Source organism: Zootoca vivipara, chromosome 14 (genome assembly GCF_963506605.1).
Source record: "Zootoca vivipara chromosome 14, rZooViv1.1, whole genome shotgun sequence".
NCBI classification, from domain to species: domain Eukaryota; kingdom Metazoa; phylum Chordata; class Lepidosauria; order Squamata; family Lacertidae; genus Zootoca; species Zootoca vivipara.
Window position 1 is genome coordinate 13,533,290 of NC_083289.1, and position 22,229 is coordinate 13,555,518.

The 22,229-nt window shown below is 43.9% G+C and overlaps 2 protein-coding genes across 5 annotated transcripts in view; both read left to right on the plus strand.

Annotated features, from left to right (window-relative positions):
• The first annotated feature begins 6,382 nt into the window (after positions 1–6,382).
• CTXN2 (cortexin 2) lies at positions 6,383–12,847 on the plus strand. Of its 3 annotated transcripts, none has more exons than XM_035131811.2 (3): positions 6,383–6,634; positions 11,151–11,201; positions 12,387–12,847. In XM_035131811.2, exon 3 carries the CDS (start codon positions 12,435–12,437, stop codon positions 12,678–12,680), a length of 246 nt encoding a protein of 81 aa, XP_034987702.1. In that variant the 5' UTR covers positions 6,383–6,634; positions 11,151–11,201; positions 12,387–12,434; the 3' UTR covers positions 12,681–12,847. The 3 variants fall into 3 exon arrangements, with proteins under 3 accessions (XP_034987702.1, XP_034987703.1, XP_034987704.1); XM_035131812.2 differs by having other exon boundaries at positions 6,383–6,600; XM_035131813.2 differs by lacking the exon at positions 6,383–6,634 and adding an exon at positions 6,754–6,883.
• An 8,483-nt stretch (positions 12,848–21,330) lies between these two features.
• Positions 21,331–22,229, plus strand: part of SLC12A1 (solute carrier family 12 member 1) — a 67,602-nt gene continuing 66,703 nt past the window's right edge. For both annotated transcript variants that reach the window (XM_035131125.2, XM_035131126.2), the window contains exon 1: positions 21,331–21,741. In XM_035131125.2, coding sequence (XP_034987016.2) covers positions 21,331–21,741 — 411 coding nt within the window. The remainder of the gene's footprint in view (positions 21,742–22,229) is intronic.

The window sequence follows — 22,229 nt, forward strand, 5'->3', positions numbered from 1 at the left end:
GGCAGTAACTTGGATGTTTCAGGCAGTAGTATCTCCAAGCTCTTATTTGTTGATGCCAAGGATTGAACTAGGGACCTTCTACATGCAAAGCAGCTGCACTGTCATTGAGTTATGATTTTCAAAGGGTGACAAAATATCAGAAATGTAGGTGCCATATGATTTCAATAGGAACTCTGTCATTCTGCATACATGATGTTGGTTGCCATGGGCTACTTGTAATGTGGAGTGGAACAGCAGCTTCAGTTGCATGATTTCCATGTGCCTATTCCACTGAACAGACAAAACTGGGACGTTTTGATACCAAGTGACGTCAGTCCACCATTCTTCCACTAACAGCCATCCAGCTCCAAGGCAGTGGTGAAGCTAAAACATATAGGGAAGGGCACCATCCCATATCAACATTGCCTAAATAAGAGTCTGTTAAGGGTTTTGTTGTATCTTAGAGCTTGAGCAAAGAAGGAAAGCCCATGTTAAAGCAAAAGGTTCATTTGTTAATTGGATTTTCTGTTTAAGGGAACATGCTTGACTTAGATTATTCTCTCTCTTTATAGATGAATTATTTTATATGACATGTATGGACACACAAGCACACATCCACCAACAAGCAGGATCCAGCCGAAAATGTTGGTTGGCATCCATCTGTCTCAGGAGACAATGGAGAAGTGTGTCTTTGGGGGTGAATCAAACTGCTGGAAAGTTACAGCACCTGCTGTAGAGACTGATACAAGAGAAACATGTTTGGTTGTAGCTGGGGCAGATGAAAGTGTCCAGCGTGCTGCTGCAGAGAAGACTTCTGGCGCTCTCGCCATGGTGAACAGCGGATCCCACGGTAGCTCCAATGAAATGCGAGGGCAGGGATGCAGAGTGCATAGCACTGTATGTATTGGAAACTCCCCAATGCGGTTGCCATGAGTGGAGGTACTTCTGTTTCTTTTAAGACGGATCTGAATTTGGACTTAAGAAACAGATGTGTTCTGGATGAAGAAGAAAGATAACCTGCTAAATCAATTGGCCACTGAGTGCCAAGGTTTTGATCTCCCTACCGTAATTGGAATGCTACATAAGTGAAGGGGAGCCTTTGTTCTCTTTTTACATTATATTTATGTTATATTTTCTGTGCTATGATTCGGCATGCCTTCACTGAATGGACTACAAATATATGAGAAATGCAAGAGGAAATCAACAAGAACCTATAATTTTCTTTACCGAGTACTTGAAAGAATAGACTGTGTGAAATACTGTGATGGTACATTGCATACTAAAGAAAACTCTAATTTTGATTTACTTTTATTATGGTTTTGGCTAGACACCAGCTCATTACCGGTAGAAGGTTGGAAAGGAGTAAAGGAGATAAGTGCTGGAAGTAAGCCAGGAGTCGTGCGTGGCCGGACACTGGAGTGCTTTTGGTTTTGGAGAGGCAAAATGGAGTTGTGGAGTACTTAGAAATGAGTTTTCAAAGGAGGGGCAATGTTGAAGAAAATTGTTTGATTACAACATGAAGGAAAAGAAGATAAACAAATATTTCACACAGAAACACCAGGATATAAATTCCCTCTGCAAGTTAATGGATATAGATTTATTAAATACGAACGAAAGTTATCACACCAGTGGCCGCTAAAACAAAGGATTAAGATTGGAATTGTGGAATTTGGACTGATTAAGAGAATTAGAGCAGGACCAAGGATTAGCATCAACTCCAGATAACCGGAACACGGAAAGTCATCCATAAACATTGAATTCGGAACTAATTAATTGGCTTTTTTGTTGTTTTGTGATTTGGCATGATTTATTATTCTATTAATGTAGCCTCCATTGGATTGTTATTAATGAAAAATTAATAAAAATTAATTTAACTCAGTGTGCTGCTGCAGATACACAATGGCAGTTATTCTCTCTGCACTCCTCCCAGCAGTCATTCCTATGGTCACTCCTATGGATGCATGGTCTGTTTGTCTCCAGGCACCACGCACGGTCGAGTCATCTGCAAAGGATTCCCACATGGCAGGGTTCATGTTGTCATGCCATGTTTGCAGACATCTTTGTAACACAGAATTGGTCTGCTAACAGGCCTAGTGCCTGAATCTAACTCCCTGTAGAGCAGTGGTCTTCAACCCCTGGGCCACGGACCGGTACCGGTCCATGGATCAATTGGTACCGGGCCACCCGAGGAACATTAAATACAATTAAATTAAAATGATTAAATCAAAACAATCTAAATAAAATATAAGCAATCAACGTCCCCCCCCCCCTCCTCAGCGGGCCGCAGTAAAATTATCAAACGTTGACTGGTCCGCGGTGATAAAAAGGTTGGGGAGCACTGCTGTAGAGCACATCCTTGGGGATCCTGCCATCTTCCATTCTGTACTTGACCAAGCTTGTGTGCAAGACTGGGGGGGGGGCTATGTTGGCAAAGTTCCAGGAACACAGCAAAGTTCCATCTTGCATATTAACCTAAAACAGGTTTGAAGGTTCTTTTTCAGCCTGAGGGCAACCTTCCAAGGGCCTGAAATGTTTTCTTTTTCTGGGCAACCTTTCCAAGGGCCAGAAGCAAAAGGCGTCAGATGAATGAAACAAAATTTTATCTTCACATAGTAGGCTAGTTTCTACACACCATCGCACACCCATCTCCTCCATCCAGACAAACAAGAGGCATGATCAGAGTTGGCACAACTGTTAGGTGGGGTGAGGCTACTGCAGAATCTCTGCAGGATCCCTGCAGAAGCCAGCGCCTGGGTGGGGGCACCTGGTTGTGCCTTTTTGGAATTTTGCGCCATGGCCCCCCTGCCCCCCATGCTATGCCACTGCAGGCTGGAAAGGCAGAGGGAGAGACATGTTTTGTTTTCTGTTTGGATCCAAGGCTGCGGCTATGAAACAAGACCCTTTTGGGATGTTAATGCTGTGAATCCCTCTATTGTAGGCTCAGATTATATATGTGTAAATAAACCATATATCATAAAGATACCACAGTCTCTGCTGTGCCTCATTCCAAAGGAAACACAAACCCTGTGTGAGTGCCTGGAACCCCTGGACTGCTCCAAGATTGGGGTGGCATGCTGAAGCACACTAGGATGTCACACTACTCAGCCAACGCTGCTCCCACGCCATAGCGTTTTGCTGAATATTTGTCAAGCAGAGAAGTTATTTGCTGCTCACAAACAATAAAGTGGTGCTTATGCCAACACAGAAAAGGTTGGTTGTAGGATGAATGCAAATGAAATGGGAACACTGTTTGCAAAAGGTTTTGCAAGCTGTGAAAAATGTTCCTTTCATTTTTGAGTGTGTGCAAGCACAAACTAGGACTCCAGGAGCAAAATGTTCACCTGTACAGAGTGAGGGTAAAGACTCTTGATCACATTCTGTTTCTGTGATGGTGTCATGTAGTGAAATCTGATGAGTTACATGGTTCCATCGCAAAGACATTTAAAGCACTACAAATGCTGTTCTGATGTTTTAATCTCTGGCGTTTCATTTGCGGTTTACATTTTGCACATTGTATGTTTTTATTCTGTAAGCCGCTAGAGGACAAGACAAGGTGAGACATAGGGCACATTTTTTAAATTAATAAATTCTATGAAGTAATTAGGAATCAAGCCCATCTCTATCCATATCCCACCCCCGCCCCACCCCGCCCCAATAGCTCCATTGGTGGCACTGTGGTCTAAACCACTGAGTCTCTTGGGCTTGCTGATCGGAAGGTTGGTGGTTCGAATCCGCACAACAGGGTGAGTGCCTGTTGCTCTGTCCCAGCTCCTGCCAACGTAGCAGTTCAAAAGCACACCAGTGCAAGTAGATAAATAGGTACCGCAAGCGCCATAACTCTCCAGAGGTTTGACTTTACCCCTGAAGGCACATACTTCCATTGTCTCCCAAGACAGACGGATGCCAACAACCTAGGAATGCATTATTACACACCAACAGCATTGGTGTGTGAAATGCACAGCATCAGGACCTAGCTGACTTCCCATGGTAAGCGTAAGGTTGTCAGGGGCGATTGTCTCTTTAATTTTGTGTTATACCACACTCCCTGTCACAGCCATTTTGTGTTAAGATATGCCATTTTGTGGTTGGCACACCCAACACACTCTCAACTTCTGAAATGTGCCCACTAGTTCAAAAAGGTTGGCGACCCTTTCCATAGTGAAACAAACCCCTAGGAATCTCTTCCTCCTCATTCATTCATTCATTCATTCATTTATTAACAAGATTTATATACCAATTATGTATGGAAGTGAGAGCTCGACCATAAAGGCGGCTGATCACCGAGGAATTGATGCTTTTGAATTATGGTGCTGGAGGAGACTCTTGAGAAGATCAAACCTATCCATTCTGAAGGAAATCAGCCCTGAGTGCTCACTGGAAGGACAGATCCTGAAGCTGAGGCTCCAATACTTTGGCCACCTCATGAGAAGAGAAGACTCACTGGAAAAGACCCTGATGTTGGGAAAGATTGAGGGCACTAGGAGAACGGGACGACAGAGGACGAGATGGTTGGACAGTGTTCTCGAAGCTACCAACATGAGTCTGACCAAACTGCGGGAGGCAGTGGAAGACAGGAGTGCCTGGCATGCTCTGGTCCATGGGGTCACAAAGAGTGAGACATGACTGAACGACTAAACAACAATATACCATTTTTTCATCAAAAGCTCCATGTGGTTTTCAAAAACAATATAAAATATTTACTGAAAATCCCAAAAACTGAAAACAAGTTAACCTAAAATTTAGCAAAACATATAGTCATTAGATTTTTTTTCTTGCTATACACACACAAATAAAACTTTGTGTTAAAATCAAATTCTTATTCTGATACTGTATTCTTCTTGGTTCTCATAATCATGGATATAAGATTGGTATAAGCTGTTATCTGGAATTCTCACAAGAACTGGAGATCTGTGTTTTCTCAACCAATTCTTAGCAGCCATAGCAAATGACTTGATGCAGAATTAATAGCAGATAAATATGACGGATGGGTCTGTAATTTCATCCGGCACATTAGCAATGCCACACAATTCCAGCAAATGGTTCCCCAATGGGTGGTTGAGCTACGAAGATACTGTGGAGATTAAATTATCATTTAAAATTGTGCCTGGTGTTTATTCATGTTAATATATAAATCAACTTTATGGAGTGTTTCCCTTGCTCCTTGCTTAGCTGCAAATAACGATGTGCCCCATAAGGTAAAATCAAATCAAATAAGGGTGCTGGTGTTGTTTTTAACTACGCAAGTGAATGATTCTCTCATTTTGTTGCCAGCTGCATTTAAGTCTCGGGACAAAATCTGGAAACAACCTCCTGTTCTCATAAATTCCTGGAAGGATTCTTTTTTCCGGCATGGGAGGCGCCGGAAGGGAAAATCTGCTTCCCACTGACGTTAATAGGGAAAACAGCCTCTTATCTGACTTTTGTAGGTTGCATTTACAATACAGTAGATTCGAAATCACCGGGGAAGGGGGAGGGACTTCACACGCCAGTCCACCACCCCTTTCGTACAACGGGCATCATTTGGCACACGCCGGATTCCGTACAACATGGCTGTTCCTCACAACGGAGCAACCCAGGCAAAATGCGAAGTAATAATAATAAATCAATCCCACCTACCCGTCCCGCCACTGTAGATCGGCGGACCATTGCTTGCTTGCTTGCTTGCTTGCTTCCCCCCCCCTTTTAAGCAGTGCACTCAAGTCGGTCCTTGCCCAGCACACTCTCAAACCGACCCACGGGAAGCTACCGTACTGCAGCTTGCTTTAAATAAAACAAAAAGTTAAATAATTTGCACTTGATTACTGGGCGGGGGAGGAAAAAAACATCTTTGGGAGGGAAGCGAGAGAGAGAGATATTGGCATCCTCCAACTTCGCGCCTTGTCAATTTCAAACCCCCTGCCTAATATTTGTTGACTTGGCAGCCAGCATGGAAAGTGGGGACCTCCCACGCACCTCCCTCCGGACGGCTTTCTCTCCCTGCCCATAATAAATACCAATCCCCATCGCCGCCAGGTTTTATCCCCAGGTGCCTAAAGGCTGCCGAGAAACCGCCTCCCCAGAGCTGCACATTTCCGAACAACAAGCTTTGCAAGGAGGACTGCAAGCAAATAGGACCCAGTCTGCTGCTGCAGCAGCTGAGAGAGCATAGCAGATTTGCTAATGCCTCGCACGTAGTGTTTTGCAGGAACTTCAGATCAATCTGGATCGTGGGGAAGAGAGAAGGGGGAGCCTTGGCTGCATGATAATCGAGCTTTCATATTGCCCACCCCCCTCCCCTCACATTTCCACTCCACCCCACGCCCCTCACCATCAAATTAAAACCGCTTGAGCATCCCCAGGTACTTGCCAGCGGTGCGTGCGTGTGTGTGTATGTGCTCGGGAAAGGACCCTACCCCACCCAGAGAGGCATCTAACCCGGCTGAAGGAACGCCCATAGCCGAGTCCAGATTCTCCGATGCTAATGTGGTTAGATGTAGCCTGAGCCCTGGCGATGCTCACGTTGGGCGGGAGCCACAGAAATCCTCGCAGGGCTCCCTGACAGTTTGGGACCTGATCCTCTTTCTGAGACCTTGAAACTTCGGCAGGTCGTTAGCATGGGGACACAGGATGAGGAGGAAAAGGGTTTGTACTCTCAGGATGTCTGACTCGGACGGGGGTGAGTGGGCTGTTGTGCGTGGTGGGTGGGTGGCGGCGGAGGGGGAGAAGGCTGAGTGTGTTGCTTTGGCATCTAGCTCTCGGGCGAGGAAACGAGGATGGGTGAGGCATCCATCTGCCATGGCTCTCCAGCTGGACTGAATGCAACAGGATGCATTGACCTTGGTTAGCTGGGCAGTGTAGATTTCCTCCCTGGCAACGGCGCCCAAGACTCGGTTGCTGCTTGCTACCTTTCTCTTGTTATGACCAGGTAATGTCTAGCAGCCGAAGGTGGGAGGGGGGATTGCCGAAGGCAGGCAGATCTCATTTTGCTTTTGTGCATAGAGCATAGAGCACCTAAATCAAGGATGCTATTGTTTGGGGGGGAGCCTGCTGGATGCTGAAGGATTTTTCGTGGATGTTGAGCAACCCAGGTCCCTAACCATATTTACTTGACAAGTCCTGCTGCTGGTTGCAGTGGGGTTTCCTTTCAAGTAGGTGTCGTGTGAGGATTGCAACCGGAGAGAGGGGGAGTCATATCCCACGACGCTTCAGATGCAAGCGGGGAATCGACGACTGGCTTGTTTTTTAAAATGTACATGCTGCTGCGTTAACCTGTTCAGTATATGTATGTATACTGTACTACCGGTAGCATGTTAACAAGCCAGTCTAGCCACACTGACGCTAGCAGGTTCCCCAGCGACACGTAATCTCCTTCCGTTGCCCACAAAAGGCAAGTAGGCTATTATTAGGGCATAGCGGTTGATAAACGTACTAGACGAGCTCTCTCATCAAGGAAATACAGTTCATTAGTGTTATGTATTATACCTTGCAAAAGGAAAGTGTTGCCTTCTCTCTGCAAGGTAAGATTCCGGTTGTTCGTGTTTGTTGGCTCACAGGCAACCTGCTGTTGCTCCAAAGTGGCAAAGAAAGAAAATGCAACAATGCTGGGCAATACCTTACAGGAGTACCATAAAGGCCAAATCTGCAAGATGGCTGTCCACACAAGGGATGAGGGAGAAATTTGATTCTGTTCACATTTAAAAGCAAATCTATCAATTTTCTCCTTTCTGAAACAATATGAGAACTGAAACACCACCATCCTTTGAAGTTTCCGCATATCCAAATTTTGCAATGTGGTTCTCCAACCGACCAGGTTTTTCATTATTTAAAAAATTGCATATTTTAGGGGAAATGTGCATAAGGAATAATATATTGGTAAAAATGACATACAAAAATGCATTCTGTTATGAAAAATGCTTGCAAAAATGTGTGTGTTAGTCAAAAACTGTATACAGAAATGTGAATATTTGGAGAAATTTGCACCTAAATGCTGATAAATTTTTGTGAGGATTTTAAAATAAATTAATCACAAATTGCTGCAGGAATCTGGGGGAATGAAATTATGAATGGAAAAATTAGAAACTGGGAGAAGCAGAATTGACAGAATTTTTTCCCCGTCCCCAGTCCACACCCCAAACAGTGCAGTGGCAACACCCACATTCTAGCACCCTATTGATGTTGGATTTAACTATTCTACATAGAAGAGATGTGTCATCTTAGAGCCGTTCCAATATATGTGTAATTGCAATAAATGCATGGTTGTCACTTATTTGCCTCTGGAGATCTAGGCATCTTTCCTTCAAGCAGTATTTGGGTTGCAAAGGTATTGCATTACCTCAATACTTCTAACTGACTATCAATGGGAAAACACACTTTCCTTTCCAGTGAGGGTATTGCCTGCAATTGATGATTGACATAAGAAACAAACAAAGCTGTGTGAGTGTCATTAGGTGTGGCCATGCCATAACAACTTTGCAGTGCACTGCTGTGCATCTTTAGTCAGAAGTAAGCCTCACTGTGTTCAATTTTCTCCCAGGAAAGTGTGCATAAGATTGCAGGCTTGTGTGAAGTTGTGCACTCCTTGGCTTCACACTGGAACACACCACACTGAGAAAGGGCAACCCCACCCCGTTTTGTTATGTGATAATGGGCTGTAGCACTATTGATGCTAGGATGGGGGCATTGCTACGGTATTTATAACAATGATAATGAGCCATATGACATTTTCCTGTAAGCGTTTCATTTAAAGCACTTTGTACCCATTACCATAGAAATCCTTATGGCATCCCTGCAAAGCAGGCCTATATTTCCAGATTGTAGAGCAGTGTGCTGATTACGGGGGCGAGAAATAGTTGTTTGCCTATTCAGTCATCCTACTCAGAAGTCCCACTGAATCCAGTTGGACTTATTCCCAGGTAAGTGGGGTTAGGATTTCAGCCTGCGATTTCCAGCTAGGGGTTTCTCAGTTCATCCTGTTTACCACTGCACTTGCCCAGCCAAGGAGGGAGGGCTGCCTTTGCATTTTTATTCTTTGGAAAGGTCCATAAAGCTATCCTTTAAATAAAAATAAAAATAAATCAGGCTATCAGATAGCAATGAACCGGAACAAGGAGTACAGCGGCAGCTTTTGACCTTCACAGTCATGAATTCTCATTTCCAATCCAGTCTTTGAAACTAAACTAGATGATGAAATATGATTATAGCTCCGATGAAATATTCCCATCCCTTTTTCATCTCCTTTCTCAAAGAAATCTGGGTAAATCCTTCAAGGACTGGTTTCTTCGGCTGTTGCTTTTAAAACCTTCTTTTCTGCTGTGTTAACCTGCTCACTTTATGTGTACAGCAATATATTAACAAGCAATATATTAACAAGAATACAGTCATCAGGGTTAGCAGCCATTGATAACCTTCTCCCCCTGGAATTTGCCTAATCCTCCTTTAAAGCCATCCAAATTGGTGGCGATCAGTGCCTCCCATGGAAGGGAGTTCCATAGTTTAGCTATGTACTGCACAAAGAAGTCTTTTATTTGGCCTGTCCTGAATCTCCCAACATTCAGCTTTGTTGGATAGCCAATGGCTACCCAAGGGTGGATCTACACTAGAGTGGGAACACTATATATAAGTCAGAAATTAAATCGTTATAAGAAAAGAAAAGAAACACTATGTAAAAGCGCATAGAAAAGTTTTCTGCTCTACAGTGCCATCTGGTGTTGTTTGTTTATAATGCATTCCAAACCTTTTTTTTCTAATGTAGCTAAGTCCCAAGTTAAGTTGGAAGCGCCGTTGTTGTAGTTGTTGTTAATTTCATTTCTATACCGCTTTATATATTGTTGAAAATATCTCAAAGCACTTTACAACCTACATTAAAGCATCAAATAAAACAATCCTATATAATAATATGCAAGTGTCTCTGCGTCCAGTCCCTGTGTCCGCGCTACTGCGCATGTGCCCCACGGACACAGGAACTGGACGCAGAGACTTGACGCGCACACACATACGCACGCTCTCCCCACCCCTCTGCCTACTGTTTCCCTCGCTGTCCTCAGAAGAATCGCGGCCTTCTCCTGGGCGCCCGCTGGCCAGCTGGGCTCAGCAGAGCGCCTCGACGAAGCGGCGGCCGTGGGAGGGGCCAGCTGCCCCCCCACACGCTGCCGCTGCAGAAAGACACCGAATTGTGGCCTTCTCCTGGGCGCCCGCTGGCCAGCTGGGCTGAGCGGAGCGCCCCGACGAAGCGGCGGCCATGGGAGGGGCCAGTCAGCCCCCCCACGCCGCCGCCAAAAAATGTTCTAGCGTCCGTTTAGTAAACGGGCTGAATGACACTAGTCCAGAATAAAACATTACTGAAGAAAGCCAAGTATACATTCAAAGCAACATAATTAACAGGAAACAAAAATACTATCTTGAAGATTTCAAAACAAAACGTTAACAAGGGAAGTCAAATACAAAATGTACATTTAAAGTACCATAATTAGCAAGAGAATAAAATATTATCATTGCTGCTGGTGTTGCTGCCAACCCTGGCAATGGTGGTTCGTGATGGCTGGCAACTATAGAAGCTCAAGCTCGATGACCTGGGTCTGCACTAAGAGATAGCCAAGGTGGTCTGTAAACTGTTACTGAACTGTAGTTCAGTAACAGAGCATGCACTTTGCATGTATGGTAAATCTGTCTTGCGCTAGCAGGCAGGTGAGTTTTCAGTTTGCACAACAGAGGAATCCAACGAAAGAATTGCACTAGCAGAAACTCATTTCACAGCAGATTGTACAATCTGTATTGCAAATGAACTTACCAGCAACGTGCTTGTGCAATTTCTTGTGCAGCAGCATTCTGCTGGTCCAAACATTTTGCCAGCGGAACAGGTATAACACTAAGTGACACTGGATACAATCCACAACACACACACACACACACACACACACACACACACACGTGCTTTAGGTGGGTCCATAAAATTCGAATAAAACATTCAGACATAAAAGTGCATTTTCAAATGCAGTTTTGTCCCGTGTATGCCTCTTTTTCTCCTTTTCCATTTGCTACAGTATTATTGTGTGTTCTTGCTCTGATGTAGAAAAAATGCCACCTAGTAGCTACCTCATTCCTTCTGAAAGAGACCTGAATTCAATTCAGCACTTGCCTGTTTGTACCACAACTAAAACAGCTCAATGGTTTAACCTTTTTTGATGTCTCTACAGCTGTTCAAACTTCAGGAAAGCCTGGAAGTGTGCCTTATATGAATGCATCAGGTACCATTTATCAGTTACAATACATAAACTTTTAACTTGCCTTGGTGATTTCACTATGTAAAAAAAAAATCTAAATGAAGAAATTGTTTTATGACCTGTACGCTGGCAAACATGGTAATAATACTAATAATGTTTTAACTTCTATACAGCATTTTTGAGTGTTCAAAGTACAAGGCATACATTGTGGTTGTTGTTGTTTGTTTGTTTGTTTGTTTGTTTAATTTATATCCCGCCCTATACCCAGGGGGGTCTCAGGGCAGTTCACAGAATAAAATGAAGATATAAAACCACAAAATACCTAATAAAAATAAAAACAACAACCCAATAGCCCAATAGAAGTTGTTGAGACAATTTCCGTGCAAGACAGGCCATTGACATCATTCTTGCACTGCAGATATTTGGGACTGTAAGCAGGCTAAGAATAAGAGGCAGGGACCATAGCCCAGTGACACAGTACATGCAGAAGGTTGTCACAGCAATCCTTTGCGCCTCCAGTTAAAAGGATCAGATGGCAAATAATTGAGACCCTTTGGAGCCCCTGGAGAACTGCTGCCAGTCAGAGCAAACAGTATTGGGCTAGATGAACCTTGTATAAGGGTAGTAGTGGGATACTGGGATAGTAAAATAAAAAAAGGTAAAGGACCCCTGACAGTTAAGTCCAGTCAAAGGCAATTATGGGGCTACGGCGCTCATCTCGCTTTCAGGCCGAGGGAGCTGTCCACAGACAGCTTTCCGGGTCATGTGGCCAGCATGACTAAACAGCTGCACAACGGAACACTGTGACAGAAACCAGAGCGCATGGAAATGCCATTTACCTTCCTGCTGTAGCGGTACCTATTTCTCTACTTGCACTGGTGTGCTTTCAGACTGCTAGGTTGGCAGGAGCTGGGACAGAGCAACGGGAGCTCACCCCATCGCGGGGATTCAAACCGCTGACCTTCCGATTGGCAAGCCCAAGAGGCTCAGTGGTTTAGACCACAGCCCTTACAGCTTGCTTACGGCTGGTGTTACACTTAAACTAGGAACTTCCCAAACCACACTTTTAGCCACTAAACTAAAGCAGCTCACTCGCTACTATAGCAGACTCTCTCAAAGTGTCCCTATTTTGCAGGGACAGTCTTGGAGATAGGCAGCATCCTAATGCTATCTCTACAACCAAAACATGCCTCCTGTTTTTGTTCACAGGTGAAGAAGTGAAAATCTCGAAAGCCCAGCAGGATGTGAAGCCCAGAGATGAGCAGTAACTACTGCAACAACGCGTCATTGAGCATGAGTGTCAACGAGGTGTCCACCTTTCCCCTCACTCTGGAACAAAAAACCGGCTTTGCCTTTGTGGGGATCCTGTGTGTCTTTTTGGGACTTCTGATTATCAGATGCTTCAAAATCTTATTAGACCCTTATAGCAGTATGCCATCCTCCACGTGGGAGGATGAGGTGGAAGGGCTTGATAAGGGGACGTTTGAATATGCACTTGCATGAAATACTCCAAAACCAAATTACCCTGCCTTAATTCTTATGTGTGTGTTTTTTTCATTTGGGAGGGGAGGGGCCCTGTAATTCCTTAGTAAGGAAGCATTTGTAACAGACACCTATGTTTTGAAGACATGGGGGTGGCATTTTTGCTTTGTTTTGTTAAATAAAGGCTTTGTTGCAGATTCATAATCATTTTCACGTGGTTTCTGCTTCGGAATGCAGTGCTTTTTTCCTCGGGGTGACGCAGGGGTACGCATACCCCTAAACATTTTGTGAATCTAAGTTTGGCCTCATTGAGGGGCAGTATTTCAATATGAGTAGGAAATTGAGAGTACCCCTAAACATTTTTTAAAAAGAAAAAAAAGCACCGTGTGCAGGTAAGAACGAAGTGTGCAAAGGTGTGCAAATGATTGTGCAAATGAGAAAGAAGTCGTGAGGGAGGAGGACATTTCAAGCATGGTCAAGATTTGCAAGTCCAACCTGAATAGAAAATTACAATGCCTTGATTTTAGCCTTGGAGACTAGGCGTTCCTAGGCCAGGCACAGGGGGAGGCAAGCAGAGAGATGGCGCTAACCAAGAGTTTGTTTTTATGAGGCTGGGGAGAGGAGAGGATCAACCTCCCTCCCTCTTTATCTCTCTCCTTCAGGGCTCCCAGGAGGGTTGAGAGCCCTGCTTCTGACCCAGGAACACCTAGAAGGGGCTAGCTTGGAGCAGTCCTTACTTCTGCTTACTGTCTCACACAATGAAGACTATGTGAAAAAGCTCTAAGAAGACACAAAGAAGAGGCAGTAACAAGTTGTGCCTCAAGGTCACCTCTTAGCTCATACAGCGAGAACGAGAGTGACAATATTTGACAGCTGTTCAATTCCATTTTTAAGAAATGCTGGAATCAAAATTTCATCTCAGCCTTGTCACTCTTGTTAAAGAGGTGCTCTGAGAGCCCGCTGAGATAAAGCCAATCGGCACAGACAGACCATTCATTCATCTCTATAATTTCATATTGTGCCGTTTGCCTTATAATCTAGACAAATGACAACCAAGGGAATTGCGGGTCTGTCGGCTAAATGAAAATGCCAGTCAGCGCTGGATCTTAAAGGGAAAGCTGAAAACGTGAAAGCCAGAGTCCAAAGAGAGGAAAGGGTTCGAATGCTGCAGGAAATAGGAATACAATGGAACGCTGCAGGGAGGTAACAGGGCTGCATGTGAGAATCATCTAGCTAGCAGGACTAGGGAACATTCCTTCCAAAGGCTTCATGAGGCACAGTGTGACATTTAAGAGAGTCAGTTTGCCTCCAGACTGACAATATTTTTTGGAAGTATTCTAGTGAATACAGGAAATTCAGGGTCTCTTCTTTTATTGTACAATCATGTTCTCACAATGGTATCAGGGCAGTTATATGGAGACCCATTTTGAATACTGTTTGTGCCTGCAAGCCCGCTCACCCTTTCGGATGCAGCGGCATTGTGGGACAGAGGAGGCTTCACTGGGGCCCCGTGGGGGAATTCAACCCGGCTGGGCCCCGCTTTGGCAAATGGGGATGCACGCTAGGGCTTGGGCTGTGCGGGGGGCGGAGCCAATAGAGCCGGGGGTGGGCTTCCCTTGGACCCACCCCTCGCTCATTTAAGCAGCCAGCACCCTGGGCTTGGCTGGTTTCATTTTGGGGTGGACACACGGCTTCGTTTCCAATTAGTGCATGCCCCATAACTCCCCGTGTCTACAACTTTTCATACCACAATTTCCCCCCCAGTTGTGCTAAAGCTTGTAAACCTATATTGAGCTATCAAATGCAGAAACTAAAAGAACAAACAGTCCAAGCACACAAGAACTACCAAAGGGCCATCTAACATTTGTTGGATTATTTAACTCAAAGATGGAAAAACTGTGGTTCTTCGGGAGTTGTTGGACTCCCAACTCCCACTAGTCCCATCAAGCATGACCAATGGTCAGGGACTTTATTTGTTTGTTTATATGTCATGAAATTTATATACCACTTGATTGTAGGGGGGGGTAGCTCAAAGTGGTTTACGAAAAACGATAAAACAATGAAATTATCGCAATAAAACAAAACAAATTAAAACTCCTGCAAACTTTATAAAGATTTGGGTAGCTTTATCCGAATAAGAATGTCTTCAGCAGACGCTGGATGGAATTCAGTGAAGTATGATGGGAGTTGTAGTCCATTGAAATCTGGAAGGTCACAGGTTCCCTATCAGTGATTTGATCCTTTGTTAGGTACTTCTACATGGATGCTCTCTGCCCAATTTTCCTTCTCATTCCACTTTAATCAGAACCCAGGATAGCTGTCTTCCATAATATTCCCAAATTCCATGGCTGGCATTGAATTAAGTCTTACCTGGAGTCGTAGACCCATATAAATCAATGAACACAACTAAGAAGCACTGAATTCAATAGATCTACTCTGAGTACAACTTAGTGGTAAGCAATGTGGTGTAGTGGTTAAGAGCGGTAGAACCTGGTGAACCGGGTTCACGTCTCCTCTCCTCCACATGCAGCTGCTGGGTGACCTTGGGCTAGTCACACTCACCTCACAGAGTGTTTGCTGTGGGGGAGGAAGGGAAAGGAGAATGTTAGCCGCTTTGAGACTCCTTCGGGTAGTGATAAAGCGGGATATCAAATCCAAACTCTTCTTCTTAGTGGACTACCACCCTCTGTATTTATATCCACTGTATCCCGTCCATGGTAGGGGGGGTGGGGGTGCGTGACTGACTGAGCCTTTTCTCCATGCTTCAGGGCAGACCCCCACTCCAAAGTACTTCTTCACACACCATATAAACTATGGAATTCATTCCCACATCCCGACTTGGATGGCTTTAAAAGAATCGTTTTGCATTCTTATGTAACCGCCCCAAATCAAATGAACGGCAGCACTCAGGTGTTAAAGGATGGCGTAGTGATAGTAAGTATTCCGTGTCTTCATCAAGATAAAGATAATGTAAGGTTTTGTTCTTTGGCTGTCACCCTCAAACAGTTCCTAACTTCTTAGATAGGATAATCTAGTGAGAGGCATCTTCAAATGTCCGTTTTTACCAAGAAACAGGTTGCCATACCCACAACTAATTTTTGCTGAATCACGCCCAGTGCCTAAAGTGAAAGAATGACCTTCGTAGGCTTCAAGGGTATAAATAAAGAAATCCAACGTATTGGCACGAATATTTAATTACTTTTAAACTTTGCTACATAGCCATTATTTCAGTAGCACATGACTGGCTGGGAATATGGTCCGAAACAGTCCTGTGCATATTTCTGTGAGTGCATTTACAATTGCAAACCTAGTTTATGAACTCAGGAGAGCAGAGGTCAAGATCTTGAAGAGTACCTAAATCACCTTCACTGGGTCCACTGACATTCAGGGAGAGCTGAGTGCCAGATCTGACTCCTTCCGTCTAAGAATTAATGGGCTCGTTACTAGCTAATATTTAAAAAGCTGAAATGTTCCCCTGGACATGTAGCTTCTGTTTCAAATTCAGGGATTGGCTGGTTCCCTCGGTGTCCTATATAGAAGAACCTGGCCGCTGAAGTATTGTTCGTGGTGGGAAAGGACACCATTGGCAAGGAATATTAGAAAATAACTGCCGATTGGTTTAAAGAGAGGGCTTGCACAGTATTAACATTTGATATTCTGGAGGTGCCTAAAGATAGACAGCTGAAGCAGGCAGATCCCCGACAATACCAACATCCTCTCCGATATCATTTGTAAAAGGTAAGCTTTTTAAAAGTATTATTTCATTCCCCACCAGGGTTACGACTCAGTCATAATTTGGATGAATTGTTCATGTTGTGAAATCTTTGTCTGCAACACATAGAGAGAGGGAAAAAACTGCAGCCCATATTTTCTCCTAAGAAAGTAAATCCCAACAATGCAACAATAAATGCAACTTGAATGAACCAGAGATGATATATTCAGCATTTTGAGAGACAGAATTGAATAAAACACCATCTGTAGATACAGTGCAATCAATATTGCCTTGGCCTTTTCATCAGCTCAGTGCCAAGAAGGGAAACGTGAACAGAAATCTGGGCATAAAGAGGATCTAGAGGTGGGGGGAAGCTTTATACTTTGATCTGTCCCCAGGAGCATGTGTGTGTTGTATTAAGAAAGAAAGAAAGAAAGAAAGAAAGAAAGAAAGAAAGAAAGAAAGAAAGAAAGAAAGAAAGAAAGAAAGAAGGTGCTAGATCCTTAATGTTGTTCCTTTTTTCGCCCCACTGATTGATGAATGGAATTGCCAGGTTGTTGCAAATCTTGTCTGTTTAAAAGATGGTAAAGGTAAAGGTAAAGGTAAAGGGACCCCTGACCATTAGGTCCAGTCGTGACCGACTCTAGGGTTGCGCGCTCATCTCGCATTATTGGCCGAGGGAGCCGGCGTATAGCTTCCAGGTCATGTGGCCAGCATGACAAAGCCACTTCTGGCAAACCAGAGCAGCACATGGAAACGCCGTTTACCTTCCCACTGTAACAGTTCCTATTTATCTACTTGCATTTTGACGTGCTTTCGAACTGCTAGGTTGGCAGGAGCTGGGACCAAGCAACGGGAGCTCACCCCATCACAGGGATTCGAACCCCCGACCTTCTGATCAGCAAGCCCTAGGCTCAGTGGTTTAACCACAGCGCCACCTGGGTCCCCCTAAAAGATGGTAGCATGCAATATAATGCAATATCTTTATTTAATATGCATATACAGTGCTTTCAATATTTTTTTTAAAAAAATGTGATTTGTTTGAACTTGTTTAATCTTTGCAAAGGCCTTTAGCCGCAAGCAATAAAAGTTTTCATTTTCTATTCCTGCACACACCTAGCTGTCCAAGATAGTAGACAGGGAGGCAGATTTCCACCTACATTGCAAGACAGACAGGAAGATGCACCCACACAAGAGCTGAGCCTACCAGTTGGGATCACAGCTGAACGATTCATATCCAGCTGTGCATGCATGTGCGTTTGACTTGCACATGTGAACAGTGACAGCCAGTTCAGCAACAGAAACTTTACTGGAATATAATCTCCAAAGATACTTCCAGATTATATCAAATTGTTTGGAAGAGCACCAATATCTTTGGCTGTGGCACCCTGATTGATGTTTGCAAGCACACAGGCACCCAAAAGTTGCTGTGTTTGTAGCATTTGACCACAATCCAACGCAAACTAGGCATATCTGAGCCAATTAAATTCAATGAGCCTTAATGGCTTAATTTAGTGTTGGATTGTGTCCACTCGAGGCTAGCTTTGCATATCACTGAAAAAATAAACAAGTACCAAAATGCAAAATGTGTTTTCTATGGTGTGTGTGTGTTTTCAGCGATGATTGGTGGCAGACTGAAGTTAGAACCAAAGTGGTAAGAAAGTGGTGTAGCAGGTGGGTTGTGGATGCAGAACTCTTCCCTGACTCCACATCCTCTATCCCCAGTGTATAGTTGTTTTAGTGAAGGGTTCACATTTTGGTCCTGCCTGCTACTTTTCTGCTTAAAATACTCATTTGCCCTCCCACTCACCCACCTCCACTCAGGTTTTTTTCCCTCCTCCCGCTTATCAAACTAGGGATGGGGAGAGAGTAAATTCAATTCATTCTGAATTTACCCAATTTTCTCCTTGCCTTGTGCCTTGGTCAGAGCCAGCTGGCAGAGCTTTGAATTATATTATTATTATTAATTTTTTATTCCATATTTGCAATTTTACTGCATTAACTATAAGCCTGTTTGAGTCTTATGTGAAAACTGAGAAGTAAATATGTAAGTTGCAAGCAGTCTCTGGGTAGAACTCAAGACTCCTGCATCATCCTTCTATAGTTGTGGCATCATTCTGAACCAGCTCTGAACAAACTGCTAGAAGATATTATTTACTAAATGTATGACATGCCCAGGGTGGCAAATGCAAATGTGATAAAACAATAAAGACATCTTTAAAACCTTTTTTAAAAAAACCCAATTCCGATACAGATGCAGACTGGGGAAGTTGTCTACTTAAAAGGCTTGTTGGAAGAGAAAGGTTTTCAGTAGGCACCAAAAACACAACAGAGGCAGCACCTGTCTGATTTTTAAGAGGAAGAAATTGCAAACTGGGACATGGATGGTGCTGAGCCTAGGGCTTGCTGATCGGAAGGTCGGCGGTTCGAATCCCCACGACAGGGTGAGCTCCTGTTGCTCGGTCCCAGCTCCTGCCCACCTAGCAGTTCGAAAGCACGTCAAAGTGCAAGTAGATAAATAGGTACCGCTCCTGCGGGAAGGTAAACAGCATTTCCGTGTGCTGCTCTGGTTTGCCAGAAGCGGCTTAGTCCTACTGGCCACATGACCCGGAAGCTGTACGCCAGCTCCCTCGGCCAGTAAAGCAAGATGAGCGCCGCAACCCCAGAGTCATCCGCAACTGGAACTAATGGTCAGGGGTCCCTTTATCTTTACCTTTAGGTGGCAGTTCTTGTATCATGCAGAATGGACCTTCTGATAAGATGCTACCTGCAGGGCACAGTGATCAACTGGATATATAAAGGGCAAAGATGTTAAGCTTTCTTTGCAAAATCTTTTTTTTTAAAAGCTATTTTAAAGGAAATTTGGCAAAAACCTACACTTCCGATATGGGTTGCCACACATCCGGATTTTCCCTGACAGTTCAGAGGTTTCCGCCTGGATACTGCTTCCAACTGCCGAATCCCGGCTATGTCCAGGAAATGCCAGACAAATAGCAGCCCTAAGAACCTAGCCCTGTAGCTAATTGGCAGCCAGTGCAATTTATAGGTCTAGTGAGGACACAAGCTAAGCTTTGGGGCGGGACTTGCATTTAATGAGATGTGCTGACATGGTTCATTTCTGAGTACGTGTCGACATGCTGGTATTTAACTTCCCAAGCCCTATACACCTATAGACTCTGACGCCTGGTGGAATGCCTGTTCCCAGTCTGATATCAACCCGCCCATGTGATCCGATTGTCTTCAGAGGGCCTGCTGTCCAAAATGAAGTGGATGGCAAGTCATGGGAACCTCGGAAGCTGCCCTATACCAAGTCAGACCATAGATCCCTCTTGCTCAGTGTGTACAGAAAATGAAGTTTCTGAGCTATTTTTAAGGGAAATTGGCAAAAACAACACTGCTGATTTTCGCTTGGACTTCATTTCCGACAGCCAATTACTGGCTTACTGGGGTAACGCTGGGGTATAAATGTTTTAAGGAAATAAGTAACAATAATTCAGTGGAAGCTGATCTTCCCTTGGGGAGGAATGGGGCACAACAAGAGGAGACCCTCTACTGACTTTGGGGAAGGGCGTAGCTCAGTGGTGGTAGAGCAATTGCCTTGCATGCAAAAAGGTCTTAGGTTCAATTCCTGGCATCTCCTGTTAAGACTGGGAAAGACTTCTGTCTGAAACCCTGGGGAGCCATTGCTAGTCAGTGTGTGCGTGCACACACACACACACACAAACACACACACACCTCAACAGTTTTCTGTCCAGATTTTCACTTTTTCAAATATGGCAACCCTAGAGGAAGGTGATAAATTAACCATTTTAAACAGCCCTTGCAATATAATAATTGAAACACTAAAGGTACAATCCAAACCACAGTTGCTGTGCACACTGGACAGGGCAAAAGGTGAAGGTAGGCAAATCATTGCACCAGCTCGGAACTTGCAAAGCAATCGGACCTACCTTTGAAACTCAAGGCTGTGTGTGCAAGGGTTTCAAGACAGTTTCCAATATCCAGGCACTGAAGAGAGCCTGAACTGCTTAGCTTTGGCAAAACAGCCATATCAAGTAATTGGGGTGGAATGAATTATGTTAGGGGACGTCGCTTTGCAAAAAGGTGTATATTCGATTAGGTTGCATACAAAAAAATGTATATATTAGGAGAAATTTGCACTGAAATGCCAATGAAATCTGAAGACTTAAAAAAAAACAACCCACTGATGTGGACATATGGATAACTGAGTTTAAGATTAGAAACATGAGGAACTGAGAGAAGCCATAATTGACACCATTGCTGGGTGAAGGTATCTTAGAAGAGGATGTCTGACTTAGGACAATTTGACCAACAAAAACAACCCAAATGTGTGGCTGTGATCTGGGCTGGGCTGTGTAAATCTATACCCTGAAGGCTCCTTAAACATAGCTGCCAAGTTATCCCTTTTTTAAAGGGATTTTCCCTTATGCTGAATAGGCTTCCTCGCGAGAAAAGGGAAAACTTGGCAGCTATGCTTAAAGGGAGGACTTACCTCTGCTTACCTTCCTTAAAGAATTTTGCATCACAGTTCTTCGGTCAAGTAATAATGTTCCAGGCATTTACTCTCCGGAATCTTCAGCATGAATTTCCCTGCTGCTTTTAATCCTGTTGGGTCTTACGCTTTCCCTGATGTCTTATTCTGTCTTACAAGCCATTCTCACCGTTGTCTGTTGAAAGGTAGTGCATAAATTTGATATTTTAAAAATGAAAATGAAAATAAATGGTAAGAGACCAGGCTTGATGGCTGGAAAGAAATCAGCTAATTTTAAAAAATTATTGCTTGCTTTTTCTTTGTTGGGTGACAGTGTAAGAGTGTTGGCGGAAGCAATTACTGAATGAGAGACACCGGGATCATCTATCTGCACACCACAGCAGTCTGGGAATCTGACAACAAAGAAGCAGTAAGATCTGAGACAGAAATATCCATTTCCCACAAATATGTCTATGAATAATTCTCCAAATATATTTTTGGAGTCAAGTCCAAACAGATTTCAGGTCAATGTCATTAATGAAAACCATGACAATACAGTACAATCTCAAGGCGATCCTGACTCACAACGCTACGAAGAAACATCTTTTGCAGACGATGTCAATAACAGGCTCCGAGTCGGCTACAGGCCTGAAAACAGAGAATTTTATGACAATTGCTTTCAAAATGGAGGTGCCACTAAAACAGATGGGAGTTTTCACCCTTATGATACCCACAGCAACACGTATTACCTGAAAACATTTGGTCATAATACAATGGATGCCGTGCCTAAAATTGGCTACTACCGAAACACGGGCAGCGTCAGTGGGGTCAAAATTAACAGACCAAGCCTGATGGACATCCACGAACAGCTGGCAAAGGTATGTCAAAGAAAGAAAAGACAGATAATCTCTTTTGTTCTTTTGAATAGTTATTGGTAAATAAACCCCTATAGCCTCAACTGAGAGGGCATTAAGAATGGCCCTACTTGTAGCTCAATCCAATTCATATTTACTCAGAGGAAAGTTTATATTTGATGGCAGGGGTAGTAATCCCACCATTCCTGACCATTGAACATCCTGGTTGGAACCGATGGGAGTTGTAGTCCACATCTGGAGGCACTATATTGGGTATTCCTGCTCAATGGGGCCCACTGCTAGGGATGCATGCATAAAATTGAAATCTTGTATGCTTAGCTGTGAGCTGGGTTAATTAAATTCAGTGGGACCTAAACCCCCAACTTTCTTTGGAGTGTGCCTGCAAAACATAAAAATTCTATGTATGTAAAAAAGCTCCCATGGTTTTATGTAATTAAGCAAGGCTTTTTTTAAAAAAAAGAAGAAGCAGCTTGCAATCAGCTTAACACAAA

Coding starts and splice junctions, on each gene's coding strand:
- CTXN2 (XM_035131811.2), top strand. CDS start 12,435: ATGAGCAGTAACTACTGCAACAACGCGTCATTGAGCATGAGTGTCAAC.